At 36.7% G+C, this 25,066-nt stretch overlaps 1 protein-coding gene across 1 annotated transcript in view; it reads right to left on the bottom strand.

Annotated features, from left to right (window-relative positions):
• The window catches only part of LOC150095920 (syntaxin-binding protein 5-like), a 549,764-nt gene that overhangs the window by 389,160 nt on the left and 135,538 nt on the right, over positions 1-25,066 (bottom strand). Inside the window, exons 8-9 of the mRNA XM_090409567.1 lie at positions 14,258-14,377; positions 3,024-3,099 (exon numbers count right to left, since the gene is read on the bottom strand). Coding sequence (XP_090265693.1) covers positions 3,024-3,099; positions 14,258-14,377 — 196 coding nt within the window. The remainder of the gene's footprint in view (positions 1-3,023; positions 3,100-14,257; positions 14,378-25,066) is intronic.

The following is a 25,066-nucleotide window of genomic DNA, read 5'->3' as shown; positions in this document are numbered from 1 at the left end:
ACCTCCCTTTAGCAAATCCATGCTGTCCATCAAAGATAATACCATTGTTGTCAATCGAACTCTGGATCCTAGTTCTCACAAACTTCTCCAACAACTTAACCACAACACGTAACACACAGATAGGTCTATAGTTTGATGCTTGAGTTCGATCACCTCCTTTATGAAATGGCACAATCTTGCCCTCCTTCCACTCCTTAGGCACTTGACCAAGTGCAAGACTCATATTAAAAAAATATGTCAAGGCAGGTGTCAACTCCCTGGCACATTCCTTCAGAATACGCAGTGATATATTATCAAGTCCCACAGCCTTATTTACATCTAGTTTACTCAACTCCTAAAACACCTCTTGCTCACTTACAGTCAGTCTCTCATCCCCATCATCAACTGCTCTCAATCTCTCCATGAAGTCACATTCACAAGGGTGAAAGATCTTTATGAATTGCTCATTAAGTATCTCCACCACACATAATGCAACAGCTGTCTTTATACCATTTTCTCCAATCAATATCATCCTTCCATAATCATTCTTTCTTTTTCTGGCTACACATCGAAAGAACTCCCTAGGATTCTTTTTGGCTTCATTAGCTAACTGCTGTTCATACCTGTCTTTAGCTACTCTCACCAACCAAGTCACCCTCCTTGCCTGGTCTTTGTAGACCTCTTGAAATTGGTTATTTTAACTTCTCTTATGCTACCTCCACAATGCCCTTTTTCTTTGTATTGCATGCTTAATTCTCTTTCTTCATCCATCTCACACCTACCTTATTTAACTTTCTCACCCTTGGAATACATTTAGACATTGCATCTACTAGATAGTTTTTGAAAATCCCCCAAGCTGCATTGATCTCTTTTCCAGCTAACTCCTCATTCCATGCTACACCTGCCAGCTGTCTCCTGAGCTCTTCATAATCGTGTCCCCCCCTTTTAGTTCCACATATACCCTTTTCTCACAGGGATCCTCGCACTGCTGGCACCATCCAGGTAATCACCTCATGGTTACTCTCTCCAATTGGTGGATGATTTGACACCTCATTTATAATTACATCCTCTGATGAGATGACCAAAATCCAAGACCCTTAATCTCCATCTGCTCTCTGTTACATACTGTCTGAGGTTGTTATCCCTCAAAAACTCAAGAAACTAATTTTCTTTACTTACAGTTGCTATCTCATCATTCCAGTCTATATTGCCATAATTAAAATCACCCATAATGATCACCCTTTTCTTATTTGCTTGGCTAATATGACTATACATTTTACTATCACCACCATCAACATTACCTGGTCTATAACAACATCCCACCAAGTATTTGATTCCATTCACCTCTACCTCACACCATACTGCCTCGAAACTACTGGCACTATTTCCGTCTTGCATCTCTACTTTGTATGGACATATCTCTTTCTCTATCATCAATAGCACTCCCCCTTCCTTTTTTTTTATCCCTTCTACCCTCAGAAACACATCATACCCTTCCATCTCTATTCCTGTCAGGATGTCATCCTCTTCCAACCGTGTCTCACTTATTCTGACAATCTTTGGGTGAACAGACGCAATTAGTGCAACCATTTCATCTGCCTTGTTTCTTATACTTATACTTGTTTCGTATACAAACACAACAGCTCATTTCTGGATCTACAGCTAGTTCCACTGATACCACTCACTCGATGTGATCTCTCTCCATGCTAGACTAGGGCCATTTCCCTTTCTGCTTCTTCATTTTAGAACCCTTTTCAATTCTAACTGTTTCCTCTTGATCCCTGGTCATCCCATTCCTTTCCTGCCTACACATGATCTCACCTCCTCTTGGAGCATCCACCTTTCTCACGCTGTGTACCCCTGTCCACCCTGAGCCTCCCCGTTTTCCTGTTCCTCTTGCACACCCCTTCTCTCATTTTCTATACTCATACCACTCACTTCCCCATTGGTATCCATTTCTTCAATCTCTCCTGTCTTACTCTCCTGCTCTTCCACATCACTCCCTCTAGATCTGATTCATTCTCTCTATTCACTTCTCTACCTTCTAGCAACAGTCTCTCCAAGTGACTCACACCATAAAACCACTCAAATGCAGTACATCGCTCCCATACAGCTCACTTCGTCCCTCAAACTCATTCCACACATTAACAAACTGTACTTCCATCTCCTCACACATTTCAGCCAGCAGCTGAAATGTCACATGTCACAGAATGAACTGGAAAGTCACCAAACTGCACCAAAAATTGGTTTGAAAGAAAGTTCATGGAAGCTTGTAAGATGCTGAAACATCTTCCAAATCTCAACAAGAATGACAGATTAGTAATTCCAAGAATGTGGAGGATCCATCTACAACCTATATAGCATCCAGAAGATGATGGCAAAACTCTAACACAAAAAAACCTTAATATAAGAGGACTGTAGAGATGTGTTTAATGTAGTTCCACTATAAAACTATTTATTTATTTTTTTGTATTATCTGTATATTATTATACTCATTATATATAAAAAATTATTTTATTTTGTTAATTAATTTATATTTGTGTATACTTTTTATTTTGTTATCATTATATTTTATTTATATATTTTTTTCCCCAGAAGTCAGGCTAGGGTAAACAATTAACAAAACATTTAGATTTATCTTACTTTTGTTTAGTGTCATTTAGATTATGTCCTATGCATATTGTATGTTTTCCTGATGATGATCTCGATACAGAGGTTGAAATGTCGAGTGTTATTTTCATAATTTTAAGTAAAGTAATTCCTCCAACATATGTGCTTTTGTCTCGATAAATTCTTCACAACGAACCCTTAAAATTGGAAATCAAATTTAAGAGTATAAATAAACAGCATAACAATAAGATAAGTTAAGCTGTTTTCTGTTAACTAAAAGGCATCAACTTATGTAGAACAAGCCGAAAGATTAGTAAACATTTATCAGTTGCTAACTGTATACAAAGTAAAATTTCACATTATATGATACTGTTTTTTGAATTTTATTTTTGTTTCTTTCTTTCTCTTAATTCACTATATTATGATATGCTTACCCAGACCTGGTGACTTTCCAATCTACCTGGTGAATTGCTGTGCAAGGTTCCAATTTTCCATCAGCTGAAGCCTTCGCTAACAAAATAATATTTGTGTAGTGTATAGGTAACATTCATTAATTAAAATAAATTGCAATTGACACACATTTAGAATAAAAATAACTATATACAACTCATTATAAGACGAAACTCAAATTTTGATTAATTTAATTAATTAATTTCTAATCAATTTCAAATAAACTAGTTTAATAATCAAAATCACTTTGGATAATATTTCTTCTTCCATATTGCTAAGTGATATCAGCAGATAAATATAAATGCTTCCTAGAAAAATTAAGGCTGTTTCAGAGGAATTCTAATTTACAGATCACTTTCTTTAAGCAGATCTAGGTAACAAACCATTTTAAAGATATGTAACTAATGTTTCTAAGAAGAGCAGACAGTTATTTGATGTTGATGATGAAGATAGCTGCGGTTAGCGAAGTGGTGGAGACAGAGAGTTGTAGAGCAGGTGCGCTCCTTCGATGAGTCCTTGGAGGTGTTATGTAATAATAATAATGATAATTATTATTTTTATAAGTGAAATATATTTTAGGATACTGGCTGTTAAATGCACTAAAAATGTATCTAATCCATCAGGGACATATGGCCAAACAGAAAAAAAACCACACAGAACAGAGCCAGAATAAAAGTTTTAGTGTTATCTTCATAGGCTTTGTTCAATGAGTGCCGCAGAGATAGAAATTGCCCAAAAGGGGGCGTAGAATGGCAGTAGAACCTACTGCAGTCCCAGATAGATTATATAGCTTTTATTTCCATGTGAAATAATCAGAATGTGCTAAGTGAATTTGAATAACTCAAAATGCCAGAGGAGAAGTGCTCCCCCATCCCCCAGCAGCAGAACTCATAAAATAATCCAACTACAAAAAACACAGTAATCTGTAACTTTCTAATACAGAGTGCATGCTACACTCTATATCTTAATTGTTTCTTCATATTTTGTATTCAAATCTGATAGGTATGCTTTTTTTTTCACTTTGCTTCTTTAAATGATCATAAATGTAGAAACTATATGTCTCAAAGAAACATGTAATAGACATATTATGTAGGTAATAGCAATTAATACATGTAAAGAATAATGGAATTTATTAGCTCCTATATCTATTGTTTTCCTTGTTGCAAGGATATCATTGAGGAAAGAAGAAAATACCAGTTAAAACATCCAATGCACACATGAATAACACAGCATGTGTTTCTTTGCTACAAGAGCATCATCAGGGAGAAAAGATTGATTGACAACACTCAAAACATATATCAGTTCACAGAGCATGTGTTTATTTACTAAATTCTCAGTCACAGATGAGGAAACAAGAGAATACGTTATTATAGCTGAAGGGGGAAAAATGGTCAGGTTTTACAGTACAAATACAGGGTTACAAGAAAGAAGCAGATTTTCCATAAGCAAGAAAAAATCTATAAACAAATTAATGTTACTGTAATGGTTCTGCCCAGTCCTCTCCTCTGGCTAATTTTTATATGTAGCATTTAGAGAACAATGCAATTAGCACAGGTACTCTCCAAGCTTTAATCTTGCTGCACTATATGGATGATGAGTTACTTATTTGGCCCCATGGACAAGATACTTTAGATTTTTTCGTAACTCACTTAAAACAGTCAACACACAAAACTACACTTCACATTGGAAAAATAATCAAATAACTGCCTACCTTTTCTTGACACATTAGTAACACATCTTTCAGATGGTTCTTTTTCTACTTATAAAAAGGCAACATACACACTGGAATATACCTGCACAAATAATGACACTATCATCCAGAACAACAGTATTGGATCCTCAAAACACGGAATTTAATGGAATAAACACGGAATGAATTTAAGGAAAGATACCATCATATCTCTCCTTAAATTCATTCGACATCAGAGCACTCACAACTACTTCTGCTAATTCTACTCATTTACCATTCTCCAAGCAAAAAATCTAGTCAGAATACCCTTACTAACCATTCTTACACAACCGTCAGGAATGATCACTGGTTCTCTCTCTCTCTGTTTGACATGTATTGAAAATTTTCTTTTGTGTCAATTTTACAGCATCCCTTTAACAACTTCCTGTGCAAAAATAGATGAATTGGCACACAAGCAATTTATTGACCTCAGCCAGCCCTTTTTCTGTTCGCTGTGCTTCCTTCTGTAAAACATCTCCTTAACTTAGGCAAACAACTCTAAAATCTCGAACAGCACATTGCTGCTATAAACGAAACCTTTTCCTCCAAAATACGAGCATTGGAATCTATGCTCAAATTAGTTGACAATCAGCACCACAATGCAAGTTCACCTTTGTCTGTGAATGAACTCTGTGACCTAATTGCGTCAATGGTACATGACTCGATAGAAGCCAAAAACAAAAACTTCAACGCTGTTATTTTTAACTTTCCAACGAAATTTGGAAAATCACTAAAAGAAGACATCATCATAGCATAAGAATGCAACAAAAATATCATCAGGTGCCATCGTTTCGGACCTAGACATAAAGAAAGGACGGAACAAATTTTCCAAGTCTTGTAAAAGTGACTAGTGACATACTGACAAGCACATCTAAATTAACAAGTGATAAACAACAACCTTAAGAACGCTTGCCTTCAATCATGCATGTGTACTTGACTAAACCTAAGATTTGCCCAGAGAGAACAAAGTCAACTTTGAAAATAACTAGAAGAAAAATGCCAAAATGGAGAAAACAATTGGATCATAGACTACAAACAAGCTAAATCAATGCAAAAATCAAGCTCTTTAATTTCGCCTCCTTAAAAATTGATTTTCTCCAGTCCCACTTTCGCAACAGAAAAATCATTCTCCTAGGAGATTTTAATGTCCACAACACCAACTGGCTTTCCTCCTCCAGTTGTACAGATCTTGCAGGCAGAGACTGAAACATTTGCCATCCCTAACAACCTTACACAACTTGTTCAGATGCGAACCAGAATACCAAATAACCTGAACCACTCCTCTCCAAACACCCTAGATCTCTCCCTCACCAATGACCTTTCCAAATACACAGTGAATGTAGTGGCACCCCTAGGTAATTCTGACCATTCAACAATGCTTACACAGCCACTCCCATACAAGAGTAGGTTGGCATTATAACACTGCCAAGTGGAACAGCCTCTGTGACTTCTATGCCTCATTCCCATGTTGGACTATTGTTTCCAGCCTTCCAACCCAAACATATGCACCGAACTTATAACCAAAGTAATCCTCATGGCATGGAACTAAATCCTGGTTCTCCAAAAGATGTGCCAAGGCTGTACAAATGAAAAATAAAACATATCACACTAGCTCAACTCAAGAACTCCATCTTCCTTTAGAGCAGTGGTTCTTAACACGTTCGCTGCCACGCTACTCGGGCATAGTTTATTCCCATAAGCCAAGCAATTTCACTTCTTCAAGGTCAGTATGGGTAATCTCGTTGTCGGCAGTAATTGACATACGAGTATATTCATAGTTGGCTTGTGTGGCTTATATACCATCTACGAGTATACACACTTTTGCTGCTAGCTCCACAAACCAAGCATTTTCACTTCTTCAAGGTCAGTACGGGTAATCTCGTTGGCGACGGTAAGTGTCATACAAGTATATTTGTAGCTGGCTTGTGAGGCTCATATACCAACTACGAGTATACTCGTAGTTGGCAGCAAACGTGTAAACCTGGGGTGCAAGGAGCATTTCCTGGGGGTGCGAGAGAAGTTTCTAAATTTTGACCCAGATTCGATAGACAGCAATTTAATAAAAGATGAATTTTATTGTTAGAAACAATTCTAGTGTACACAGCTGGCAAAAGCAGCATTGCAGACACTTTTACCATTTGCCACCACCTACCTGTGTGAAATGGGATTTTCATCACTTTTGCACATAAAAACAAAAGCCAGAAATCACTTAAATGCAAGTGATGACTTATGCGTGGCTCTTTCAAAAAAGGAGCCTCGCTTCAAAAGTATTATTATGAATAAACAACAACAACAACAACATAGACATTAAAAATTGAGATATTGTTTTGTATGTATATGTAAATGTATGTGTTTATTTTTCAATAAATAAATTATCTTGCAATAGATGTAATTTCCTAAATAAAGAAATAGAAACACATTTTTCAAGGGGATGCAAGAACTTATTTTTAGATTCAAGAGAGTGCCGATCACTAAAAGGGTTAAGCCCCACTGCTTTAGAGTTTATACTCAAGCCTGAAATAGATGCAAAAAAAGCAATCAATGTTTCCAAAACAGAGTTCTAAAGAGCAAAGAGCAGGAAACTAGCAGACTGTCCAAATAGCAGTAGAGCCTTTTGGTCTCTCACCAAAGCAATTGGTTGTAACTTCTGTCCAACACCATTCCCAGCCCTATCATACCCAGATGGCACCACTGCATCATCACCCACAGAAAATGCCAATCTCCTGGCTTCACACTTTGTTTCCGATGCATGCATAACTGACAATGTTCAATGTCCCCCAACCATTCCAGATGCCCAACATACAATGCCCCTATAATCCTTTTATTATTATTATTATTATTACATCACACCTCCAGGGAGTCCAAAGACTCCCTGGAGGGAGGGCATCTACTCTACAACTATACGTCTCACTACTCCACCAACCTTCATCACCTAACACCAATGCCATCTACCACCACTAGTACTTTCACAGACAATCACAAATATCCATGCCCACGGCAGGATTCGAACCCACAGCCTTTTGGCTGGAGAGTGGATACACTAACCACTCGGCCAACCAGGCCAGCAAGAAAGATATCAGAGGCAAAGAGATCAGAAAAATACTGTCCAAATTAGACACAAAAGTCTCCTGGTCCTGATAGCATTCCTCCAGTTGTCCTGAAAATTTCTGCACCAGAACTGACTCCTATCTTATGCTGCCTGTATGTACTCTCTTACTCCACTGGTATCTATCCCAGAGTCTGGAAATTGGCCTATATTCACCTGTTCCCAAGAAGGATGACAAGTCACTCCCATCTAATTACTGCCCTATCCTGCTCACCTCAGTCCTGTCAAAAGTAATGGAAAAAATCATAAATTCCCAACTCCTACACTATCTTGAAGGCTCCCATCTAATAAATGCCAGTATGAATTCCGTCACTGCCGATCAACAGGAAATCTGCTCACATGTCACCCATCTCTGGACAAATGCCATGGAGAAGTTTGCCGAATCTCAAGTAGTTGCACTTGATATTCCCAAAGCTTTTGACTGAGACTGGCATAAAGGCTAACTAAGCAAACAACCATCGTTTTGTCTGCCCTAGGACTTCTGTAGTTTGATTGCCAGCTTTCTGTCTGGACACACACACACAATGTGTCGTGATGGATTTTTCTTATCTTCTCACCATTCAACTAATGCCGGGGTTCCACAAGGTTCTGTCCTCTCACCAGCCCTGTTCCTGCTATATATCAATGACTTACTTCCATTGATCTCCAACCCTATACACAGTTTTGCAGATGACAGCACATTGCACTCACCTCAAACTACAGAACATCAACCACCACCTCCCTCAATTCTGAACTTCAAGCTATCCTCCAATGGAATTCAGATAATCTCGTCAATTTCAATGCTAATAACACCCAGTTCTGTCTTATCTCTCATAAAAAAGAACCATTTTCGCATAGTATTATTTTTGACAATACCCAAATTTCCAGACAATCTGAGATTTCTCTTCTTTGAATTAACCTGACATCAAGCCTCTCCTGGCATAAACACATCACAACCATTGCATTCTCAGCTTCCAAAAAACTAGGATTTCTCTTTCGCTCAAGATGTTACTTCACCCCTGAACAGCTGTTAACTTTATACAACTCTAAAATCTGCCCAGCTGTTGAATATTGCTCTCATATATGGAGTGAGGCCCCCTAAAAGCTCCCTCAAAATGCTTGACTCAATACGGAGGCCCCCACTTTCGCACAGACATTTAGTTTCCACACTATGTGTATTCTACAAATATTTCCATGGGAAACATTCATCTCAAATAGCATCAATAATTCCTCCACTCAGTACTAAGTACTAAGGTTTCCTTTCCTCCTCCTTCATTGCTGCAACTGCTGTATTTTGGAACAGTCACCTCCTTGTTATGTTTTTCAAGGAATACAACATACAATCTTTTAAATCAGATGTAAACAAGTTCTTTTCCCAATCCATCACCCATATATGGTACTAATGTACTATAGGTTGATCAACCAACCTCTCGTGCATGGGCTCAACATAAAACAACAACAACAACTTATGTTTCTATCATATTTCATCTCCCCTCCTCTCTCTCTTCTGCCTGTCAAATTTGCAACCGTATACCTTAATCTGTCTTCACAGGAAACATTCTACAGCCATTCATCAGCTTGATCACACATTTCTGGATCCTCTCCTGATCCAAGATTCCCGTGTGACCAAAGCTGTGTTCAGTACTCAAGATGTAGCCGAATCATAACCTTATAAAGAGGGATAATAAACTCTATCTTTACTTGTTTGTGTGTTTTTCAACATTCAAATAATCCTCGAAGATATTCTGCTAACTTTTCAATACGCATTCTGATCTTCAATTCTCTGTCCACAATTAAACCCAAAACCCTAAGTCTCATCAATTACCTGAAATCCAGTATCATTAATCCAATATCATAGGATGTAATCATTTCAACTCAAGGTGCAAAACCTTACATTTTGCAACTTTAAATTGATAACCATTATCCTTCTCCCACAATGCCAATTTATTTAAATCATCCTTCAAGATATCGACATCACCTTTATCAATTATTGCACTCTCCAGTTTTGCATCATCAGCAAACAACTGAATATCTCTCCCTTTTAAATCACTCCCTATTAATATACATATGGAACAAACATTATAACAAATTACAGAGTAGTTACCCTAGTGCAGAACCTTGAGGCACTCCACTAATCACCCTCATTTTGCATTGATTCCACTCACCATTGTATAAGGCACGGGTGGCCAAACTTTTAGATGTTGGGGGTTACTCACCTAGTGAAAATATCTCTGCGGGCAACTATAGATGCGATCTAAAATTGTGAATATTTCTGAGATTTTTAAAAGTTTATAAGGCAATAAATATAACAAAAACAAAAGAAAATTTATTGTTCATAACTTTATTAAAAAAATAATAACAAGAAAAAATACAAAAAACTAAATAAAATTATACAAACAAAATTTAATATTTTAATTTAATTGGGCAATACCTGACATTGCATAGATGCAGCTAAGCAATCATAATCTGGATCGTACGAACTTAAAGAAATTCGTAAACACAATTCCAGATGTTGATCACTTAGCTGCAATCTATGCTTTGTCTTAATAGCATTCATACATGAGAATGCCAATTCGCACAAATAAGTTGATCCAAAAAATGCCTTAAAATAAGCGGCAATTCTCCAAATATTTGATATTTACTTTTGTGGATCAACTTCCAAAAACTATTATTTGAAGCAATTGATTTGGGTGGATATCGCATTTCGTGTTTACAATTTCTTCTTCCAAATCTACTCTATTTGTGTCAAGAAATTCATTCAATTTTGAAGTTGTATTCTCAACATTAATATTTTCATTGAAGGGATATGATAAAAAAGTAGCGATATCATTGAGCTTACTGATTCCTACTCTTAACTCAAATTTGTTCATTAAAAGTTTTATGCTTTCAGTGTGTTTATTAAAGGTGACTTTTGTATATCCCTTGACTGGTCGGCCAAATTTTTAAAATGTTTCAATTCGCACCGCTTTAATTGTATTTCAAGCACGTTTAATTTTTCCTTGAATGATTTTAAGGAGCTTATCATATCAATGATTGTTTTATTTTTTCCTTGTAATTCTAAGTTTAGGTTGTTTAGTTTTTCTGTAATGTCACAGAAAAAGGCAAGGTCAAGTAGCCATTCTTTATCATTTAATTCTGGATGTGAATCATCTCTGTTTTTCAAAAACGAATTTATTTCTGGAAGAAGTTCTCTGAATCTTGCTAAAAATGTGGTGCGGCTTAACCATCTTACGTCAGTATGTAACAATAATTCACTATGCTCACTCTTGTATTCTTTTAGCACAGCCCGAAATTGAGGATGCAGCAAGCTATTTGATCTTATTGAATTAACAATTTTGAAAGCAACATTCATAACATGATTGAATTTCAGTACTTTTGAACACAAGGCCTGCTGATGGATGATGCAATGATAGTCCACAAAACTTGGTATATCTTTATCGTTTTTACAAAGAGTGACGAAACCGATTTTATTATCTACCATTGCAGACGCTCCGTCCGTAGTTATTAACACTAACTTATGAATTGGAAAACTTGTACGTACAATGTATTTCTTAAATAAATCATAGATATCTTGACCTCTTTTTTGTCCTTGAATTGGAATAATGGTTAATAATTCTTCTGTGGCCGACATATCCTCAAAAACTATTCGAATAAAAATGCATAATTGTGCAGTACCAGCGTAATCAGTAGATTCGTCAAACTGTAGTGACAAAAAATTGCACTTGTTTATGTTTTCATGCAGAATCTCTTCAAGGTTCCGGCTGATTTCTTCTGCTCTACGCATGATTGTGTTTCATGATAATGACATATTATTAATAACAGTTATTATTTCAGATTTATTCTTAAAATTTTCAAATAATATTTCACCAGCTTTGATGAAGGCTTCCTTTCATAATTCTCCATCTTGAAATGGCTTATTATGTTTAATTAAAGTTTCAGCAACTTTGAATGATGCAATTATAGCAGCCTTTGTGCCTGTATTGTACTTGATGAAAATATTTTGTTGTGCTGTCAGTAGTGTCTTCATTTGATGTACTTTTGCTTTTCTTAACGCAGTGCCCTGTGGATAATCTTCTTCGTAGTTTTTATGAACAGTTTGATAGTGTCTTTTAACGCTTGCTTTTTTTGGTAAAGCCCAATTTCCATTGCAAATTATACATAAGCATTTGTCTTTCGTCATAATAAAAAAAAAAATCTTCTTCCCATTCTTTATGATAGTGATAAGTTTATTTTTTTCACACTTGTTCTTGGCTCACTCACTGTTATCCTTAATTTTTTTTTTTTTTTTTATAACAATACTAATTGCATTCACTTGTTTAATTTAAAATAATACGCACTAAAGATCGATAAATGGAAAACGATTTAATGGGATTACTTGGTACTAAAATACTGGATAATTGGGATACTTTGGCTGCAAGAGTCTTGATCAAGAACAATACACAGATGGACTGTCAACTGCCAGTGTATACATCATCAAACGTGTTACCATTGGGCACGTTCAGAACCATCAAGCGAACGTTTCTGAATGAAGAGAATCACGTGACTGCTGTAAAGCGATGGCTTCATTGTTAACCGTTAAATTATAAACTTTACATCAGATTAGAAATAAATTAGTTTGACATGTTTGACAATTTTTTTATCATTTAATAATTTTGATTATCATTTATCTATTCATTTTCAATCTATTTATTCGTTTAATTTGCTACATTCATTAAGAAACGAATAATTTGCTACAAAGTAATTTGTCCAAAGGTGATGACTACGGTGGTTTCTAACCTCTGGAATGTCGACTATGAGGAAAGATTGAGAAGATCTAATTTGCAGAGTCTGGTGGACAGGAGGAAGAGGGGAGATATGATAAAGACCTACAAGTTAGTAAGGGGTTGTTATAGGATCAACGCTGAAGAAGTTCTACAGAAAATAGTGGGAGATTGGGGGAGAACCAGAGGTCATCCCTGGAAACTGTACAAAGAGGGTGTGAGTATGGGAGTGAGAAGCAGTTTTTTTTTCGTGCAGAGTTGTAAATGATTGGAATGCCTTGCCTGAGAGTGTGGTGTGTGCAAGGAGTTTGAGTGTGTTTAAGACACGGTATGATGAGTTGTGTGTGTGTGTGTGTGTGATAAAAGGACCTCCTAGATGAGTCTTTGACTCCATGAGATCTTGCGGTAATAATAATAATATACTACTCTCTGGTGTCTGTCTGTAGTCACCCCCGTCACTGCTCTCCATATTCATTCCTATGTGCACCAACTTATTTAATAGTTTTCTATGCAGTATTCTGTCAAAAGCTTTGAAAAGTCCAGCAACATGCTGGACTTTGCACAGCTTTTGAACTGGATAATTGGATAAATTCATCCAATTCCACCTGTCACTTTATTATAAAATAAGTCGGGACCTACCTTAATAGTTCCTGCCAAAGAATATCATATTCCTATCTACCCATTCTTGAATTTCACCTTTACAATACTTCAATCACCACTCCTGAGATACTAAATGATCTGTAATTTACTACTTTGGAGCAACATTTATACCTTATAATGATTAAAATAATTAAATAAATTATCTTATGATAAGGATCTCCAGATCATCCACCTCAATTCTCACATCAGTAACTGTAAATCCCCAATTGAATAATATGCCCTTGCAAAGTAATCATTTAGTAACTCAAATATTTCTTCTGCTTCTTGCACTTTTCTACCATCAGTACTGATTACAGTTGTCCTTTCATAATCATTCTTTGTCTTATTTGCAATTTAACAACAAGAAACAAAAAAAAACTCTTTTGGATTTGCTTTGGCCTGCTTAGCTAATTTTCATTCATAATCTGATTGGATTTAGCCTTCCTTACAGTGCCATGTAAATATTTCCCAAAGCATATATTTCCACCACTTCACTAGACATAACCGTGTTCAATGCCATTCATAATTATGACATTTGCATATCATAGCTGAACTTACACAGAATCTCATCATTCCTCCCATGATCTTGTTTTCTTGGCTTTCTGCAGTAGGCTTCACCCCAGTAAGTAATTTTTCCAGGCTCCTGATGCTAAATCCATTCAAGTGCATGTCGTTCCCTCTTCCAAATCTTTTCCACTATCAAACATGCTCCACACATCCAAAACCTTAATCCATTCCTTCTACACAACCTGTGCATTGAGACTAGATATCTTTCCTTCAGGTGAAAAGATCTAGATAAACTTACTTTTGCACTTTGATGTCCTTCAAATCTAGCTCTTTTCAACTGGCGAAAGAAATAAATGAATATATCAAATACGAATATGAAATTTTTTAAAAAAGTGAGTTTTATTAAAAATTTTAGTTTATTATAATAATCAATTACATCATTTATAAATTCGCTATCTCATCAAATACCAGTTAAATTTCAAAAACGTAATGACTTACAATGTGGATAGATAAAGGACTGTGATTTTAAGGGTGATCGGATATTCCACGTACTAAGACTACCATCAGAGTGACTGCACATAAATTGTCTTCCATCTATGTTCCAAGCAATGGATGTTACTGGCTATGTGAACAAATATGAAACAGTTAATGTCATTACCAAAATTTATTATAATAACATATTATATATATATACACACACAAACAGTAGGTGACTGCTTTCTGTGATATTTGCATTATTATAGTTTTTTTCTTTTGGAATGCATTAAAAATATCATGATCAATTCTGATTGACTGTGATTATCTGAACTGCACAGTTCCTTTCCCTCCACCCAGTTGAAATGTGTGAAATATGATGCCACCTATTAGCAAAAAATATGAAAATAAAACACTGAAAACACAATATGGCATGCTATAAAATAAACATTACAGATAACTTGCACTCAGCATATATATATATATATTTTTTTTATCAAAGTCTGATCGACTCTTTTTGTGTATTTATGTATTCGATTTTTGTTTCCAGTTAGTCAGAGAGTAAGAACAAATAAATTGTTTATCTCATCTTATGTGAGATAGAAAGATACACTTTCGCTAATAGGTGGCGCCAAATTGAAAAACATGTGCAAAAAACATTGTGGTCATGCATTAATTAAGTATGATACTTTCATTCAAGAGGTTGTACTCATAGTACATAGAGATGTGCATGCTCTGCCTGTTTTGACATGCTGGAACATTTGAACAATTTTTGTGATTAAAAGCAAATTTTATTGATTCAATGTAATATTTTGAACTGGTGAATAGTTTTTCTAGTTATTGCAAACTCCCAAAAAAACGGAAAAGGAACACATGAATTTATTTGAAACAAAAGCAAAACTAATGAATCGAAAAACTTTACAGATTTCAATATGAAACTTTATATTGCTGAATAAGGTGAAGTATTTTGAGTGCCAATTTTTGTTATAATTTTCAAGTTTATTTGTTTATTTTTCTTATAAACAATCAATAGCATTGATTGTTTATAAGTATTTAGAAAATAGTTAAATAATTAAATAAGTATTTAATTATTTTTTATTTTTGCACTGGCAAAATATATGTTTTATTTAAATTTCTGTCAAATTTATCAATTATTTAAAAAAAAATGATTAAAGTGTAACTTATGAGGGTAGTCTGAAAAGGTCTCAGCCTTGACCATAGATGGCAACACTATCGACACAATTTTTTTTTCCTAAGTTGGTACATCTGTCATAAGCATCCAGGTGAAATTACAAGTCATTCTATCAAGTAGTTTGTTTTATACAGCTATCTGAAGCAAAAGTGTTGTCTGTATCCCCTTAAAATGGATAAAATTAAGTACCGTGCGGTTATAATGTCCTTTGTAAAAGAGGTTTAAGGGCAAACGAAATTCATTTGAAGTTCATAAAAGTTTGTGGGCACTCTTCTCCTTCGTTTTCAACAATTATGAAATGGCCTGCTGAGTTTAAACGTGGCCGTATCAGCCTTAAAGATGATCCACGTGAAGGACATCTAAAAAGTGTAACAACACCAGAAATCATTGATCAAGTGCATGATATGGTATTGGATGACTGGCAAGTCAAAGTGCTTGAAATGGCTGAGACTATAGGCATTTCAAAAGAACATGTAGGATATATTTTACACGAAGAATTGCAAATGAAAAAGCTTTGCACAAGATGGGTGCCACTTGCTCACAACTGATCAAAAACACACTCACATGAAAACTCTGAATAGTACTTGGAGCATTTTAACAAGAATAAAACTGATTTTGTGCATCGATTTATTACTATGGAAGAGACTTGGATTCACCATTACACACCAGAATCCACACAGCAATCAAAAAGTGGTTTTTCAATGCCAAAGACAAAGTTGGTTCCATCAGCAGGAAAGGTCATAGCATTGGTGTTTTGAGATGCTAAATGCATTTTGTTTATTAATTATCTTGAAAAGAGTAAAACAACAACCTGCAAATACTATTACGATCTTTTAACCAGACGAGATGAAACAATTCGTGAGAAAAGACTCAGTTTGCAGAAATAAAAAATCATCTTTCATCAGGACAATGCACCTACCTACAAAGTTGTTTTGACAGTAGGAAAATTAAGGGATCTACACTATGAATTGTTGGAACATCCATCCTATTCCCCAGATTTGGCTCCCTCTGACTTCTATCTCTTCCCAAAATTAAAACTCTTCCTCGCTGGTCAGCATTTTTCTTTGAATCAAGAAGCGATTGCAGCTATAAAGGAATATTTTGCAGATCTTACTGAGAACCATCACAGGGATGGGATAATGGTGCTGGAGAATAAATGTATTAGTCTTAAAGGAGATTATGTTGAAAAATAAAAATAATTTTGAAATCATAAATTCATTTTTTCATTGTTAGGCCGAGAACATTTCAAATCACCCTCATCCAGCTGTGTTTGTTGGAAGTTTTTTCAGTTATACTATAAATTAAAGGGATTTAGTCCCTTATCCAAGTGTAAGCAAACAAAGTTTGCGCCTGAAGTATTTTCAGGACTGGGGCAACTTGTGGTAAAGGTGGTGTGACTTCACATCACTTGCCATAGTATCCCATAATGCAAAACACATCTCCTTGCAGACATGTATAATGCTATGCATTATGGGAAGTCACTACCCAGACCGGTTTTGACCTTTATTGAGGTCTCTTCAGTGGGAGCCAGACCAAGAGGTGGTAAAGGTAGCATTATACATGTCTGCAAGGAGATATGCTTTGCATTATGGGATAATAAGGCAAGTGATGAGAAGTCATACCACCTTTACCACAAGTTACCCCAGTCCTGAAAATTATTATTATTATTATTGTTGTTGTTCCAGGAAACTCCAAGGAGTCGACAGACTCATCGAGGGAGGCCCTAACATCATGTCTGGAACAACTATTCAACATTCACACAGTATCTATCATATCTTGCCTTGAACTCATTCACGGTCGTAGCATCCACAACAGACTCTAGAAGCTTATTCCACTCATTCACCACTCTCCAAGTAAAAAACCTAGCTCTAACACCCTTGTCAACCACGCTCTTGCCCAGCTTCCATGCATGGCCCCTAGTCCTCCCACCACCAGTCATATTTTCAAAAATATCTTCTGGATCAATCTTATAAAAACCCTTCAGTAATTTGAAAAATACTTCAGATGCAAACTTTGTTTGCTTATACTTGGATAAAGGATTAAACCAAGTATATAATTTCTTGGTATCTTTAATTTACAACTGTGTTTATGTTTACATGCATATACATTTTCTCAAAAACCAAAGACAATGAACAAATCTCTTTTTATTATATGTTTATGATACATAAAAATCAACTTAGACTGAGTGGTATTCTGAATCTTAGTTCATGTTGCTTCTTTAGTTTATACTTAGTGATATATAAGCAAGCTTTTTATGTTATGTAGCTTTAATGTAGTGTAACTTTAATCAATTGTTTTTGGCTATGGCTGATTTATGATTACATCATGAAATGTAATTGAAACTAGTAAAAGGAAGGCATTTATTTCAATTATTTGTGAAAATAATGAAATAAAAACTACTGTGGTAGTTGTAAACTTGTTCTAGATGTATGCAAACAGCATGGAGACTAGATTAACTGTGTAATAATTACCTTTAAATAAGGATAAATCGCTTGAGAAATACTTAAATTTTGGAAATAGTAATGAATAAACCTGGGATATAAAGTAAGATGGAAAAGTAATGTATAAAAACAGAGATATACTTTATAAGTACTGAATAAAAATCAATGGTATAAAAAAAAAATTATTATTATTAAGGGCTACTCCAAGGAGTCCTTAGACTCATCGAGAGAGAGGCCCTTAACATCATATCAAGAACTATCTAAACATTTGTCTCCAGTATCTATCGTACTTTGCTTTGAACTCATTCACATTCATGGCACCCACAACAGACTCTGGCAACCTATTCTCACTCTCCAAGCAAAAAAAATATTTCTAACACCCTTGCTAATTACACTCTTACTCAGATTCCAGGGATGGCCCCTCTAGTTCTCTCACCAGCAAACCTGTTATGAATTAATGAATAAAAACTCAAGATATAGGAGTAATAAATTAAATCAAGTTATAAAGATAATGGATAAAATTCTAGATATAAAAAGATAAAGAATTTGCTTGGTTGAACAGCGGGAAGGATTGATGACAAGAGGCCATCTCTGGAAGTTACAAAAGGAAACTGTGAGCAAGAGAGTGAGGAGTGGTTTCTTTGCATGGAGGGTGGCTGAACCATGGAATGCATTGCCTGATGGAGTGGTGAGAGCGAGAATGGTCAATGAATTCAAGGAGTGGTATGATAGACTTTGTGTTTCTTAGGGGGGGGGGGGGGGCCTCCCCTGGATGAGTCTTGATAGACTTTGTATTTCTTAGGAAGGACCTCCCACGATGAGTCTTTTGACTAAATGGAGGCCTGAATAATAATAATAATAATATAAAGGAAGAGGGGGGGGGGATATGATTGAGACATATAAACTGGTCAGGGGTTGTTATCATGTAGACATGAAAGAGATTTTTGATAGAATTGGAGAGGGGAGTAGAACAAGAGGCTATTGACGAAACTGTATAAGGTGGGTGTGAGCAATGGAGGGAGATGCAGGTTCTTTGCATGGAGGGTGGTTGGTGAGTGGAATGCATTGCCTGAGTGTGTTGTGGATGTGGACACATTGAATTCTCAATAGTGAATACCTCCCACGATGAGTCTCTGACTCCATGGAGGTTGGGTGTTAATAATAATAACATTATTAAAGATGTAAAAATGTTGAATAAGAGTAAAGAGTAAAATTCAAAATATAAAAAGTTATGAATAAATTCCAATATGGAAAATAATGTATAAAATCTAAGATATAAAAATATGTACAAGAAAAAGAAAGTTAAAAAAATACCTTGTAAGAAAATAATAAAATAAAAGGAAGTATGTACAATTTTGAACAAGAAATGGACAACCAGTATGAAAGTGATCATGATATCACAGTTCACTTTACAGGGTGAAAGCCATTTCAGATTAAAATGTCCTCAGTGATATTAACTTAGATTATTTTATTGGGGTAAAAGAAGGCAAAAAAATCTTGACCCTCATTACTCATGATTAATTAACTTTGCTTACCATGACATTTCTTTCTTTCTTTTTTTTTGTCTCAATTAATCATGACTAATTAATCATAACTATAACTAACCTCACTGAGACTATAACTGGCCTCGTTGAGTCAGAGAGGGCAGAGAATCAGAGGGCAGATTCTCCACGTAGAGAGACAGGTATGATAGAAGGCGAGAGAAGTATGAATAAAATAATAAGAGTGGGGACTATGGAAAGGTTGAATGATTCTGAAGTTTTAGGAGATAGTCTCAATTGGGAGGATGAATGGCAAACAAGAATGGCTGACTTACAGAGAGAGAGAGATGAACAGGTGGAATGTCTGGGGAATGAAATGAGGTGTGAAAGATGAAATTAAGCGAATGGAAGACGAATGCAAGGTGAATCAGAGGAAGAGTGAGAGAGTTATGGGAATGAGAGAAGAGGAGAGAATAGGAACAATAGTAGAGGAGAGGGATTGAGAGAGTTATGGGAATGGCAGAAGAAGAGAGAATGGGAACAGTATAAGAGAGAGAATGAGAGAGAGTTATGGGAGTGATAGAAGAGCAGAGAATGGGAACAGTAGAAGAGAGGGAATGAGAGGGAGTTGAATGAATGGTAGAAGAGGTGAGAATAGGATAAGTGGAAGAGAGGGAATGAGTGTCAGATATAGGAATGATAGAAGAGGAAAGAATGGAAACAGCAGGAGAGAAGGAATGAGAGGAATGCAAGGGAGCACAGGGACTACAGATAGAGTGATGTCAGGAAGGCAGTTTAGTAGGGGAGCACAGAAAGAAACTGTTACAAGAGAGAGAGTGAGGGATGCATGTGAGCAATATGGTGGTAAGAGGTGCAATGTATGGGGACTCAATGATCTGTGGTGTTCAAGATAGGATGCGTGAGGAGTATTTGCCAGGAGAAACAATAGAAAGTGTGACTATGGCAATTAAGAGAGGTGAAAGAGTGGATGAGATGATTGTGATGGTGGGAACAAATGACTTCAGTGTTGGTGTAAATATGGCATTGAGAGATATGAGATTCTTGCTTGAGGCTGTACGAAAGAAGACACAGACAGGAAAGATAGTGTGTGTTGCCTAGGTATGATAATGTGGTGCTGAGCAGAAGAGCGGTGATATTGAATGGCATAATAGCGAGAATGTGTCAGAAGAGAGGATTCGAATATGTGGATGCTTGGAATGCATTTGAGAGCAGAGAGGAATTGTATGCGAGAGACTGCCTGCATTTGAATGAGGAAGGATGTAGGCATCTGGAGAGATTGCTGTTCTGAACAAGTCAGTGTGTCCCAGTGTGGATGGTAGCAGGGGTGGCCTCTTGTGTGAATGGGTACTTGGGAGAAGGGGACGACATCAGGTAATGCTGAGCCCAGTGAAGTCTAGAGGGGATAATGCTGGGTATAGAAACAGTGGCATTTTAATGCTTTATACCAATGCCAGGAGTATTCGGAATAAGGGAGAGGAATTGGCAGCACTGATAGCATCAGCCTGCCAAAGATTATTGGGATCACAGAGACGTGGATGACAGAAGAGGATATAATAACAGGAATAGAAATTGCTGGGTACAGCATTTTTCAGCAGGATAGGAAGGGAAAGTGTGATGGTGGAGTACTGCTTATGATAAGTGACAACCTATGTCCTCTAAGAGTGGAGGCTTTGGAAGGCTGTGACACTAATGATTTTGAAAGCATATGGTGTGAGGTGGAGGTGGGCAAGACAGGATATTTAGTGGGGGTGTTGCTACAGACCAAGGAGCACAGAGGGGTGGGGACCAGGAGATGTTGAGACAGCTGAGCGTGGCAAGTGCAAGAAGAACGATTGTTATGGGAGATTTTAACTACAGCAGTATAGATTGGGTAAAGGAAGATGCATGTAACAATAAGGGAATAAAATTTCTAGAATTCTTGAGGGACAAATGTCTTAGGCAACATGTAATTAGAGGGAATAAGAAGTCCAAGAGTTTTGGATTTGGCCATAGCATCAGAAGTGCTGATAATAACTGAGATGACATCCCCCCCCCCCCAAGTTGGAGAGAGTGACCATGTGGTTTTGACTTGGAAGATGAATAAACATGCAGGAGTATCAAAGAGACAGGAACGTATGTGGAATTATAAAGCAGGTGATTATAATAGTCTTAGATGTCAACTTGGGGAAGTTTAGTGGAGGGAGGAATTGGAAGGCTGGAATGTCATTAGTGCTTGGGAAATTGTGAAGGAATATTCATTAGCAGCAATGGTAAGCTGTATTCCATGAGTGAAGAAGAGGAGACAATTTGGAGTAAAGTTCATGACAAACAATATTAAACAGGAGCTACATGCAAAAAATAGGCTATGGAAGAGATATAAGGAGACATGTGAAGAGAAGATGCATGAGGAATATGAGACAGAGGCTAGAAGAGTGACTAGAATGGTAAGGAAGGCGAAACCGGAATATGAGAAAAGATTGGCCCTTAGATCCAAGGAAAATCCTAGGGAATTTTTTAGCTATGTGGACAGCAGGAGGAGAAATGACTGTGGAAGAATGACATTGTGGGATGAAAATGGGAATAGCGTGACTGATGCAGAGGACATAGTGGAATTGTTCAATGAACACTTTATTGGAGTATTTTATCCTAGAGGAGTCAATTTGAATACTAGAGGGATAGAGCAGGTTCGAGGTTTAGAGGCGCAGGAGGAGAGTGTGTTCCACATACTGAGTACTCTGGATGTTAGTAAAGCTGTGGGAGTGGTTGGTATTTCACCACGAGTTTTGAGAGAATGTGCTAAGGAACTGACAGTGCCCTTTTCAATAAAAGTCTGGCTGCAGGAGAGGTGCCCATGGAATGGAAGGAAAATAAGATAGTGCCATTGCATAAGGGCGATAGCAGACTGGAAGTGTCTAATTATAGGCCAGTTTGTGTGTCATCAGTAGTTAGTAAGATCTTGGAGAAAGTAGTGAGGGACCATATGCAGCATTAGCCAGATGAGGGTAATGTTATCAGTGAGAGTCAGCATGGATTTGTGAAGGGGCGCTCTTGTGTTTAGCAATATGTTAGCCTTTTATGATAAAGTTACAAGAGCATTAGATGAGGGAAAGGCATATACTGCCATTTTCCTAGACTTAGCAAAGGCATTTGACAGGGTGCCACATGATAAGCTGATACTCAAGTTGCAGCACATGGGTATGGATGTCAGATTGGTCAACTGGATTCAGGATTGGCTGTTTGATAGGTATCAGAGAGTTGTGTATGGTGGAGCAATATCAAAGAGGCAGAAGGTTACAAGTGGGGTTCCTCAGGGCTCAGTACCGGGACCTATATTGTTTAACCTGTATATCAATGACATTGTCCGTGGATTGCAAGGGGATATTCGGTTGTTTGTGGATGATGTGAAGCTGGGAAAGGTTATTAGTAATAGTGCATGTGGTAGCCCTGCAGGAGGATTTGAATAAGTTAGATAGATGGCAAATGAATGGTGGTATCAGTTTAATGCAGCAAAATGTAAGGTCTTGAGGTTTGGGATACATCGATGGGAGGAATTAAACTGGAGGAAGTAGGGGAGACAAGAGATCTGGGTTTGATGATTGATAGAAACCTGAAATTTATGGGACACATTGCAAAGGTAATGAAGTTAACGCAGAGGATTGCTGCAATAATGAGAAGGACACTGACCTGCAGAGATAAAAGGGTTATCATTCCATTGTATAAGACTCTGATCAGACCACACTTAGACTATTGTTCTCAGATCTGGTCCCCAGGATTTGAAGAGGATATATTAACTGTGGAAAGGGTACAAAGGCGGATAACAAAGATGGTGTCGGGACTGTGCAATGTTAGTTATGAGGATTGGCTGAGGGAGTGTGGACTGCAGAGTTGATGGATAGAGGAAGGAGAGGAGATATGATTGAGACTTTTAAACTGTTGAGAGGTGTTACAGGGTTGACACTGGGGAGTTCTTTCTCTTGGTTGAACAGCGGGATGGAGTCATTACAAGGGGCCATCCCTGGAAGTTACGAAAGGAAACTTTGAGAAAGAAGGTGAGGAGTGGTTTCTTTGCATGGAGGGTGGTTGAACCATGGAATGCATTGCCTGATGGAGTGGTGAGAGCGAGAACGGTCAATGCATTTAAGGAGTGGTATGATAGACTTTGTGTTTCCTAGAAGGGATCTCCTTCGATGAGTCTTAATAGACGTGTTTCTGAGAAAGGACCTCCCACGATGAGTCTTTTGACTCCACGGAGGCCTGAATAATAATAATAATAATAAATATTTATATCATATCCCCCCCTTTTTCTCCTATCAACCAACTTCTGCAATCTGACACCCTGAATCTATCCTCATAGGGAACATTACACAGGCCACCATCGTGGTCACTAGCCTCTGAATCCTGTCCACCGCTTCCTCATCCTCAAGAAACCCAGGGGACCAGACTTGAGTACAGTAATTCAGATGTGGACATATCAAGGCCTTAAAAAGAGGAATTACAAATTTCTTATCCCTACTTGTTAATATAGTAACCATAGGAGTACCAAAAAGAAGACATAATATGTGAACAATCAAGGATCTGAGAAAATGATCAAGTAAATAATACACAAATATGAAACTCAAGAGAACATTCAACTTTTGAATATATAAAGAGTAGGGTTACCTGTAGCTTTTATTTAGAAAACTCAAAGAAATATGCATATAAAAACAATGATATTTTGTACCAAGTTATGTAAAAGACATTACTGTATACAGGATTTGTTTTAATGACAACTTTGCAAAATAGAAATGGTTTATACCTACTGTAGCTATCTTTTCCATACATAATTCTTTCCCAAAACAGCCTGATTGTGCTCTTCTGTATTAAGTCAAGAATTTAGAAACACCACATTCCAAATGTGATACAGTTTAATGGCTGAACAGATTTCTGATTAGTATAGGGTTGTTCAGAGGTAGAGCCATAACAACAAAATTACGAACAAAAAGAAAACATAACTTTGGGGATGCTGAGGAATAAGTTTATTCCAAGAACAACTTTTGATTAGTTATCCCAAAAGGAGAAATCTCATTTTTCTTTTTGGTATTACAAAAGGGAAAAAAAAACAGATTGTTTTTGCAAGAAATAAGACAAAAAATTATGCTAATGTTGAAATTGATAGTGTTACTGGAGTCCTACTGGGGAAAATATGGATATCTGTATTCATTCATGACTCTCTCTCTCTCTCTCTCTCTCTCTCTCTCTCTCTCTCTATATATATATATATATATATATATATATATATATATATATATATATATATATATATATATATATATATATATATATATATATATATATATATATATATATATATATATATATATATATATATGAGCCTCCATAGCTCAGTCAGTATAGACAAAGAAAGCCCTTTAGTCGGAAAGACCTGGATTCAATTGCCGTCAGTGATGTGAGGAATCTTTATCTGGTCTGATTCAATTAAAGGTGAGTTAGCCAGTCTCATATGGAGGTTAGTGGGTTTTTTCACCTGGAAACTCAGGTTTTTCATCTCCCAGTACAGGCAAACCAGCCCTGTACACACAGATGGATTATAGTCATGAATATTGCCCTTAGGGGATGCAGGAGAGGAGTGACAAACAGGCTGCATTAAATTCATTGTGAACCCCTCATTAGGGGACTCCACCCATCCTAAAGGGATGGATGAGATGAATGAATGAATGAA

Source organism: Typopeltis vanoorti, chromosome 19 (genome assembly GCF_054136105.1).
Source record: "Typopeltis vanoorti isolate ZY-2024b chromosome 19, IOZ_Tvanoo_1.0, whole genome shotgun sequence".
NCBI classification, from domain to species: domain Eukaryota; kingdom Metazoa; phylum Arthropoda; class Arachnida; order Uropygi; family Thelyphonidae; genus Typopeltis; species Typopeltis vanoorti.
Note: the sequence above shows the minus strand (reverse complement) of the source record. Positions and strands in the feature narration are given on the sequence as shown.